Here is a 10,718-nt window from a genome sequence, read left to right as displayed (position 1 = left end):
CCGAGCGGGCAAATTGTTTATTGATCTTCACAATGATCGTCCGAAGACATATGTGGAGGCTATGCAAAGAGCCAGTCGTCAGGCAGACACGGAAGAGGCTGTGAGACAAAAACGGCAGCGAGAAGCTGCTGGATCCAGCGCTAAGCGATCACGACCTGACTCCAGGAGTCGGGCAGAACCTGAGCGCTCTAGTCGCACCGAGGTTCGACGAGGAGCTGAGAGGGTGGGGGCTCCGCCTCCTCGCCTTACCGTGGCACAACCCGTGCATGAGGTAAAAGACACCCTGCCACCCCCTCCGCCTCTGAAACCTGGAGATCAGCCCGAGATCTTACCTCCGGGAGGGGCCCCGGCGAAATACTGCCGATATCACCGATCGACTACACATACCACGGAGGAATGTTTTTACCTGCGCAAAGAAATAGAGGCCATGATACAGAAGGGTGCCCCACCTCCACCTAATCAATGGAGGCGACATCCGCGCCCCGACAAAACAGACTCGCGTTCCGATCGGGGAAAACACCCCGCCTCTGAGGAAGAGGAGAATAATTAGAAGCACAAACCTGTTATCAACATGATAGTAGGAGGACCGGAAGGAGGAGATTCATCCGGTTCTCGGAAAGCTTGGGCTCGGCAACTATACGTGGGGACCATCTACGGTCGGGATGATAATCTAAAAAAGGTATGTCGAGAACCCTACCCCGAAGCCAACACCCCCATCGGGATGCTCTGGTTATTGCCATGGACGTTCATGGCACGGTAGTCCGAAGAGTCCTAGTGGACACAGGGAGTAGCGTGAACATCTTGTATTTAGAGGTGTTTGAGAGGTTGGGGTTACAACGTAACAAGCTAAAACCTGTGAAAACACCTTTGGCTGGTTTCACCGGGGACTCGATTGAGTCAGAGGGATCCATACGTTTGCCGGTCGAAATCGGGACCTTGGAATTTGTGGTAGTCAATCTATCCTGCTCCTATAATATGATTCTGGGGCGACCTGGATTAGAAGACTTGGGAGCCCTTATCTCCCTAGAGCATCTTTGTTTAAAATTCCGGACTCCCAATGGGATCGGAGTCGCTCGGTGCGACCAAAAGGCAGCTCGGGATTGTTATTTACAATCCTGCCGAAAGATTGGGGAAAAGGACCTAAGATTCATGCTATCACCAGTCGGGAGGAACAGTTAAAGAGTCTTGACCGACCAGAGCCGGTGGTAGAACTAGAGGAAGTTGAGATTGACCCTTCGCGCCCTGAGAGACGGGTGAGGATCGGAGTGGGTTTGGCTGAGAAAGTCAAACAAGAAATTATCCAGGAGTTACAAAAATATCAGAGGGTATTTGCCTGGGGTCCTGAAGATATGCCAGGAGTCGACCGGTCGGTCATTTGCCACCGACTGGCCGTCAACCCTAACCACAAACCCGTAATTCAGAAGAAAAGATACCTCTCGGCGGATCGACGAGAATTCGTTAAGAAGGAGGTGGAAACCTTGATGGCTGCGCAGCATATCCGTGAGGTAAAATATCCAGACTAGCTTGCCAATGTGGTGCTTGTGCCCAAGCCCCCCGCCTGGCGAATGTGCGTGGACTACACAGATCTTAATCAAGCCTGTCCGAAAGATCCTTTCCCTTTACCAAGGATCGATCAGTTGGTGGACGAGACGGCTGGCTGTGATTTATTGAGCTTTATGGACGCCTTCCGGGGCTACCATCAAATCTTCATGCACCCCGCTGATGAAGAGAAGACTGCCTTTATCACCCCAGATGGGGTATACTGTTATCGGGTAATGCCTTTTGGACTAAAGAATGCTGGGGCTACCTATACCCGAATGGTAGGACGATTATTCAGAGACCTGTTAGGAAAATCCATGGCAGCCTATGTGGATGACATGCTAAAAATACAATCTGCGATTGAACCCAAAAAAGTGCGCCTTTGCGGTACGAGGAGGAAAATTCCTTGGTTATATGGTCACTCGGAAAGGAATTGAGCCTAACCCTGAAAAGGTGAAGGCTATACTTGATATGCAGCCTCCCGGAACCTTGAAGGAACTACAAAGGTTAACGGGGCGACTCATAGCTTTAAACAGGTTCCTGTCCAAATCAGCAGACCGGGCCTTACCCTTTTTCGAAGCTATGAAGAAGAGGGAAGGGTTTCGCTGGACCGAAGAATGTCAGAAGTCGTTTGACGAGTTAAAAGATTATTTACAGACTCCGCCGCTACTATCTACTCCGAAGGAAGGGGAAGTGCTATTCCTCTATCTAGCCGCCTCTCAAAAGGCTGTTAGTTCTATGTTAATCCGAGAAGAAGAGCAAGTACAGCATCCCGTCTACTATGTCATTCGAGCCTTGAAGGCTTCAGAGATTCGGTACACCCCCTTGGAAAAGGTGGTGTATGCTCTGGTGATCACAGCTCGGAAGCTGGTACTGTACCTCCAGGCTCATCCCATCCGAGTCTTAACCGATCAGCCTTTGGCAGGTGTTCTGCGAAACCCCAACTCTTCGGGGTGTTTGGTAAAGTGGCCCGTAGAGCTCACCCAGTATGGGATTGAGTATCACTCTCGCCCCTCGGTGAAAGGCCAAGCCTTAGTCGATTTCATAGTGGAATGCACCGCTCAGAGCCCAGAACCCAATGCCAAGGCCCCTGAGGAAGGGGATTGGTGGGAAATGCATGCCGATGGAGCCGCCAGTCAATATCATTGTGGGGGTGGAATCATGTTGACGACTCTCGAAGGTTTTCGTTTATACTATTCATTGACATACGAGTTCAAAGCCTCGAATAATGAGGCTGAGTATGAGGCCGTGATCGGAGGATTGCGGATGGCCAAGGCCCTTAAAGTTCAAAGGATCCGGATAAAGACCGACTCACGCTTAGTGGTCGGACAAGTAACTGGAACATGTGAGGCGAAGAATGAAAGACTCGGACGATATAAAGAAGTCACTGAGGGACTTCTGGGTGAATTTGAAGCCTATGAATTAGAGCACGTGCCCCGCGCTGAGAATACAGAGGCCGATATTCTGTCCAAAATGGCCTTGGGAGGAATACCGGATCATCTCCTCAGGATCTGTCAGAACGAACGAGTCTCGCTACCCAGCATAGAATCGAAGATCGTTCCAGAAAACGTGTGTATCACTGAGGAACTAGACCCTGAGGAACATCTAGAAGTATTCTGGATGGAGGAAATTCATAGGTATAAGGAAAAGGGGGACCTCCCTGACGATCCGGCCGAAGCAGCGAAAATTCAGAGACGATCCCCCGCGTATGTGTTGATAGACGGTCACATGTACAAGAAGTCCTTCGGGGGACCGTTGCTAAGGTGTTTGTACCCTTCTGAGGCAAACCAAGTTATGGAGGAGACACATCGAGGAATTTGTTCAGCTCATCAAGGGGCCCATACACTAGCTCGCAAAATAGTGTTACAAGGATATTATTGGCCCACTATGGTCAAGGACTGTATCAGCCGAGTCGCTAGATGTACGATATGTCAGTCCTTCGCCAAGAAGGACACTCGGCCAGCCTCTTTTTATACTCCGATTACGGTAGCTATTCCCTTTGCCAAATGGGGAATTGATATCGTTGGGCCGTTGCCCCAGGCACCTGGACGATTACGATTTTGTGTGGTGGCTGTGGATTATTTCACCAATTGGGTAGAAGCCGAGCCCTTGGCAACTATCACTGAGTTTCAATGTCGCAAGTTCCTTTGGAGGAAGGTCATTTGTCGATTCGGGTTCCCGAAGCACCTAGTTAGTGACAATGGAAGACAGTTCGATTGCCAACAGTATGGAATACGACACACTAGGGTCTCAGTAGCTTACCCCCAGGCCAATGGTCAGGTTGAAAATGTTAATCGAACCATTGTGGATGGAATTCGAAGAAAGTTAAATGACCTGGGAGGAACCTGGGTCGATGAGTTGGATCGAGTCCTATGGGCATATCGAACGACTCCTCGGAGAGCAACCGGGGAGACTCCATTCTCCCTTACTTATGGCTTCGAGGCCAAGGTACCTGCCGAGATTACCACTCCGACTCTTCGGGTGTTACAGTACAATGACGATGAAAATGAAGAAAATCTGCAAATAGAGAAAAACTTCCTTGAGGAAAGGAGGGACGCGGCGTATGGACGGATGGCCGAATGTCAACAGTCAGTTAAACGCTATTATGACAAAAGAGTAAAGGAGAAGAAGTTCCAGGAGGGAGATCTAGTCCTGAGAGACCGGGACCCCAGTCAACCTAATCAAGGGGGGAAATTTGCAATTAAATGGGAAGGTCCTTACCGAATCAGAGAAACCATTCGCCCGGGAACATACCGTTTGGAGACCCCAGAAGGGCAGGCTGTTGAAAGAAAATGGAATGCGGTGCACTTGAAGAAGTTTTTTCAGTAGAAGGTTAGGCTTTTAAAAGATTGTAATGAAAGCCATGAATTTTAATAGAGTAATTACCTTTTTACAACATCTTGTTTCGAGGGTGCATACGAGTCTGGCAGTCTGTCTGCCTTTGAGTGAGAGGGTGCATACGAGTCTGGCAGTCTGTCTGCCTTTGAGTGAGTTAGGTTGAGATAACCTAAGTCTCATTTCGATCCTCGGATCCCTATGAGTCTGGTAGTCTGTCTGCCTTTGAGTGAGTTAGGTTGAGATAACCTAAGTCTCATTTCGATCCTCGGATCCCTATGAGTCTGGCAGTCTGTCTGCCTTTGAGTGAGTTAGGTTGAGATAACTTAAGTCTCATTTCGATCCGCGGATCCCTATGAGTCTGGTAGTCTGTCTGCCTTTGAGTGAGTTAGGGTGAGATAACCTAAGTCTCATTTCGATCCTCGGATCCCTATGAGTCTGGCAGTCTGTCTGCCTTTGAGTGAGTTAGGTTGAGATAACCTAAGTCTCATTTCGATCCCAGATCCCTATGAGTCCAGCAGTCTGTCTGCCTTTGAGTGAGTTAGGTTGAGATAACCTAAGTCTCATTTCGATCCTCGGATCCCTATGAGTCTGGCAGTCTGTCTGCCTTTGAGTGAGTTAGGTTGAGATAACCTAGGTCTCATTTCGATCCTCGGATCCCTATGAGTCTGGCAGTCTGTCTGCCTTTGAGTGAGTTAGGTTGAGATAACCTAAGTCTCATTTCGATCTTCGGATCCTTATGAGTTCGGCAGTCTGTCTGCCTTTGAGTGAGTTAGGTTGAGATAACCTAAGTCTCATTTCGATCTTCGGATCCTTATGAGTTCGGCAGTCTGTCTGCCTTTGAGTGAGTTAGGTTGAGATAACCTAAGTCTCATTTCGATCTTCGGATCCTTATGAGTTCGGCAGTCTGTCTGCCTTTGAGTGAGTTAGGTTGAGATAACCTAAGTCTCATTTCGATCTTCGGATCCTTATGAGTTCGGCAGTCTGTCTGCCTTTGAGTGAGTTAGGTTGAGATAACCTAAGTCTCATTTCGATCTTCGGATCCTTATGAGTTCGGCAGTCTGTCTGCCTTTGAGTGAGTTAGGTTGAGATAACCTAAGTCTCATTTCGATCCTCGGATCCCTATGAGTCTGGCAGTCTGTCTGCCTTTGAGTGAGTTAGGTTGAGATAACCTAAGTCTCTTTTCGATCCTCGGATCCCTATGAGTCTGGCAGTCTGTCTGCCTTTGAGTGAGTTAGGTTGAGATAACCTAAGTCTCATTTCGATCTTCGGATCCTTATGAGTCTGGCAGTCTGTCTGCCTTTGAGTGAGTTAGGTTGAGATAACCTAAGTCTCATTTCGATCTTCGGATCCTTATGAGTCTGGCAGTTTGTCTGCCTTTGAGTTAAGTCGAGAAGACCTAAGTCCTTTCAATGAGTTAGGTTGAGATAACCTCAGTCTCATTTCGATCTTCGGATCCTTATGAGTCTGGCAGTTTGTCTGCCTTTGAGTTAGGTCGAGAAGACCTAAGTCCTTTCAATGAGTTAGGTTGAGATAACCTCAGTCTCATTTCGATCCTCGGATCCTTATGAGGTTGACAGTTTGTCTGCCTTTGAGTTAGGTCGAGAAGACCTAAGTCCTTTAAATGAGTTAGGTTGAGAAAACCTGGCGGATGAGTCCTCGACTGAGGGATTCGGAATATATGAGTTGGCGGTCGTTAAACCTTGAGAAGGTTGAGAAAACCTGGCAAATGAGTCCTCGACTGAGGGACTCGGAATATATGAGTTGGCGGTCGTTAAACCTTGAGAAGGTTGAGAAAACCTGTTGGATAAGGCCTCAAGCTAAGAGATTTGGCCCACAGCCAGAATTTTCGAGTTGCCGGGCGAAAGTAAAAAGCAAGGAAAGACAAAGTAAAGCCAAACGAGCAAATGAAAAGGAAAGGCAATTGTTTGTTCAAAACATAAGAGGCCTAAAGCAGTCAAAAAAGGCCCCTCTACAAAAGTTCGAATAAAACAAAGCGCAGGGGACATTTTTTAAGCCCCCAAGTTACCACCAACTGTCTCCCCCTCCGTTGGGCCAGTAGGGGGAGGGTCGTTGGTGCTTCCTTGAAGGCGAGAGCGTCGTACTAAGCCACCTTCCGCCGGCTCCTCCTCCTCCGATATGTTGAGCATTGAAGGTACGGGATTGCGATCGATTCCTGCCAGAGCAGTCAAATTGGCAGCAGAATTCAGATACGGGGAGTCCATCGGAATTTGCCCACCACTTGAGTTCTCCAGAGTGACCCTGTCGGTTTCTCCGGCCCCCTGTTGACGTGCGGGGGTAGCAGGAATGCGAGAAGGAAGCTCGGCTAACTGTGCTGGGAGGCCCCATTTTTCTGGGTCGAAGGTTGGATCCCTCTCCAAAAGAACCGGGTAGATGTCCCGTTGCATGTCCAAGGACCCCATGTGATAATCCTCCTCTCCCAGGTCCGTCAGATAGGCTCGGCCTTCATCAGAACTTAGCCACTCCATAGCCAGCAGCCTTAACCTCGAGCGAACATTGGCCAGCACATCCTCCTCAAAACCTCGGGAAGACTTATAAGTAGCCACGGCTAAGTCCGCAGCCTCAGCACTCTTCTTCTTCTCGGCCTCGAGCTCCGACTCCAGTTGACCCACCCGGAGTGCCGAGTCGTCTAGCTCTTTTTCCCGCATGAGGAAGTCGGCCCTTAGAGTCGGCACCAGCTCCGCATCCGCCAGGAGTGGGCTCATTCTCTTCCGCATTTCCGACTGGACAGCCAGAACCTGCCGAGTGATAAAAACGAATAAATAAATGCAATCTGAAATCCATGTGAGAACTCGACATGAGCATAGCTTACCCGATACAAGTAGCGGGAGACGCCTTCGAAGACCTTCTCAGAGGAGTGACCCTCGTAGTAAGCTGCGTCCTTGGGAAGGATAACCTTATCCAGCCAGTCATGTACTGGAAAAGCACCTTGAACGATGCCGTCATCGGCATCGGTCTCAAAACCAACAGCCACCCTTTTTGCTGATGGGGTTGGCAGAGAAGAGTTGGCTGGACGTTTGGAGCCAGACAGGGCGGCCGGAGGTGGCAGTGCTCGGCGAGGTTGTCGAACACGTGAAGGCTCCGTGGAACGAGTGGGGGAGTCGTGAACAATAATCGGGTTGGAGGAGGCAGCGCGGCTCTAAGAGCGTTCTTTCAATGCAGCATGGCGGCTAGACATTTCGGACGTGAGGGAGGGGGTGTGAGAGTCGCCGGATGGAGTATTATCACCTGCTTCTTCACCTTCTTCCTCCGCTTCTTCCTCCTCAGGATCTGCAAAGCAATGTATTAAAAACGTAAGCTATAAAGAGAAAATCTTAAAAAGGAATGACTCATCACCTGGAAGGGCTGCCCCGGCAGGAAGAAGTCCGGCCACCTTAAGGGCCTTTAGGCTTGACCATACGCTGACTTGAAGTTCGCCCAAGTCTTTTAAAACTTTCATTCCGTCAATCGTTTTTTGGTCGGGGGGAGGTTTTTTGAGGCATTTGAAGAAGGAGGAGTTCCAGGTCAGGGGAAAGTCAAAAGCCGGATGAGAGGAGGATGGTCGTACGAATAAGAAAAGGGGTTTCCACCCTTTGATAGAGTCGACCAGTCCGTCAAAAATTTTACAGCCGCTTCGCTGTGAAATTTGGACATAGTGATGCGGCCCAACATAACGAAGATCGATTAAGTGTATCAATTGGGCCAATCACAAGGCCCAAGTCCAAACAATTAAGGCAACTCTTCATTGGTTATGTTCAAAGATGGTGGAAACCCAAGTCAAGCCCATTTGCAAAAGATGAAGAAGAACTCAAGGCTTTTTATAATTCTTTAAGTGCTGATTTTGGGAATTAAATTAGGCCCAAATCAGCCCTATTATTTTTTGTCATCATTATTTTAAATTGTTTGGCATGAAAGAGAAAACACTAGTTTGTATTTAGAAAGGATTCCTTAAATCCCTTTCTAAATAGGACTATATTTACTTGCTTTTTAGATTAGGTTTAGGACTCTTTTTCCAATTGTATTTAGGATTATAATGATGTCCCTATACCTATAAATAGGGCACAATCATATCAGTTTAGAAAGGCTTTCATTCAATAAAATTCTTAAGTTTTTCTTTACACTTGTGTAAGAAACCTTATAGCTAATTGTGGACTCAATTAGTGGCTAGTTGTGGACTCAACTAGCAAATTGATTCGTGGACTCGAATCAATCTTCCTTTCTTCAACCTTAGGTTTAGGTTCGTGGACTCGTTCTTGAATGAAGGAAACTAGATCCGACTCTAGTTGATTGAAGATTGCATCATCGAGGTACTTGAAGCTACAATGGGATTCTTCTAAGTCTTTGAGGATTCGAGACTAAGGGTTTCTTGTGAGGTCTAAGGTATTTCGATCCATCTCTGTCCTTACTTTGGGAGCTATCTTAGGACAATACTCTTTCTTTATTTGAACCTTGGACTAGGTTCATATCACATAGCCTGGCGAGTTGGACCCGACTCTGTTGACCAGGTAAAGTTGTAGAAATAGATTGATCGTTGGATCAATCTCAAGCTTTAGGCAGATCGTTTGGAAGCAAGTGAGGAGGCGGTGAGAGTTTGGGACAAGCTGACCAGGAGATAAGGCAAAGAAGCGAAAAAAGAGAGAAGCAAACGGACTCACGGGCTGGCACTGTCTGTGCTACTGTTTACCCAAATTTTAACGTATCCTTAGAAGATCCACATCTTCTAGATATGTTTAAAATCCAAGTCCATATTGTTGGAGCTAAGCATGCTGAGCAAGATGCTATTGAAGCCACTGTCCACTACCAGATGTCTTATCGATTGCAAGACCATGCTTTCGATATGAAAATTCCAGGAGGAGGAGAAGCTCTCATCCTAGTCACTGATGAACAGAGAAATGTTACCTGCACTAAGGTTCCCAGGAGATGTACAAAAGAGGAGTTGATCCAAGTTATCCCTGACACTTGGATATCCAACTATGAGAAGCTGCACCAGAACAGAAGGCCAATCGAATCCAACGAGGCAACCATCAGCAGGCGAAAAGATGGTACCGTTGGAATCTCATTCAATCATGCTCATCTAAAAAGAACAGAATTTCTACCATCCATCAATATGGTAGAAGAGGCTAGAGAAAGACAAGAGGAGCATGTCCAGGAGATCCTTGACTATGACCCAGACGATGATGATGCAGAACCAGTTTTCCTTGGTTACGGAAAAACAGGAATGAGTGAAATTGTTCATTCGTTCGACCAATTTGGTAAACCAGTTTTCTGGTTTAAGGATCCCATCTCAAATCACTGTTTCTTTGATTTGTGTGAAGATGATTGTAAGCAATGCTACCCAACAAAGGAGCCACAGAGGAGACCCAGCTGCAAGCCCTCTGGAAGGAGAAGATCCAGAAGTAAGGATGATAGTGATGATGAAGATCCGCCGTCACCACCACCTGTGCCCCTGCAAAGAAAAAAGAAAGCTCTTAAGTGCTATGAGCAAGAGTACTTAAGAAAGGAGCCCACAATAGTACCAGCTTCACCAGCCATCCCAGCAATGGTGATCTCAGAGTCCTATGAGGAAGACTTTCCCCCTTTGGAAAGTTTTCAGCGAGGAGGTTGTATGCATGCACCAAAGATCCCAGCTCCTAATGAAGTATTACCAACAGGCCAGTTAAGAGGACAACCATCCATTGAGCAGACTTTAAACTGGCAAACGGAGAACGCCTTAGCTCAAAACCGCACCCTCAAATCAATTTCCAACAATCTTGTTGAGCTAAGCCACAAATCTGGAGAATACTATTCAAAGATTGACTCAAGGATCCAGATTTTGGAGAAAAGATTGGAGCAGATCCCTTTTGAGAGACCTTCTTATGGTCAATCCCTTCAAGCCCATTTTCAGTACCAAGCCAACGAAACTGCTTCTATCCGGAGCATGATAGATCAGTTGAGATCCGAGATCAGGCCCAAACAACCTTACCAACCCAATTTGTTTGAAACACCCCAAAAATACCCAGCTACCTCTACTCCAACACCATTTTACCAAACCAGTTCCTTAACAAGTTCGTCGTTCCAGTCTGGAAACCCTATGTTTCCTCCTACAGACTCTTCCATTCTAGATGAGTACCATAGGAGAAATAAGCCTAAACAAAAGAATCCACAACCCCCACCACAACCAACTTTGCCTTTACCCACATCTCAAGCCCAACCTGATTCTCAAACAAGTTTGTTCTCTGCTTGGAAAATTAGAAATCCATCTCACCCTTTACACCAGCAAGTTTTTAGACCTTTCACCATTTCAGAACAAACTACCACTCCGTCCCAGCCAATTATATCCTCAAAATCAAATGACCTGTACCCTC

The 10,718-nt window shown here is 47.3% G+C and overlaps 1 protein-coding gene across 1 annotated transcript; it reads left to right on the top strand.

The window, feature by feature from the left end:
• The first annotated feature begins 738 nt into the window (after window positions 1-738).
• On the top strand, window positions 739-1,523 carry LOC116003935. The gene is made up of 2 exons (XM_031243874.1): window positions 739-1,076; window positions 1,163-1,523. The coding sequence occupies exons 1-2, from the start codon at window positions 739-741 to the stop codon at window positions 1,521-1,523; spliced, it is 699 nt and encodes a 232-aa protein (XP_031099734.1).
• The last annotated feature ends 9,195 nt before the right edge of the window (window positions 1,524-10,718 follow it).

This window comes from Ipomoea triloba, chromosome 14 (assembly GCF_003576645.1).
Source record: "Ipomoea triloba cultivar NCNSP0323 chromosome 14, ASM357664v1".
NCBI classification, from domain to species: Eukaryota; Viridiplantae; Streptophyta; class Magnoliopsida; order Solanales; family Convolvulaceae; genus Ipomoea; species Ipomoea triloba.
The sequence above is the reverse complement of the archived record's forward strand: the minus strand, read 5'-3'. Positions and strand labels throughout refer to the sequence as shown.

Bases quoted from the DNA above. Each gene is read 5' to 3' on its own strand.
- LOC116003935 (XM_031243874.1), top strand. From the start codon at position 739: ATGGACGTTCATGGCACGGTAGTCCGAAGAGTCCTAGTGGACACAGGG. The intron at 1,077-1,162 runs GTGCGACCAAAA...TGCTATCACCAG, and splicing joins AATGGGATCGGAGTCGCTCG to TCGGGAGGAACAGTTAAAGA.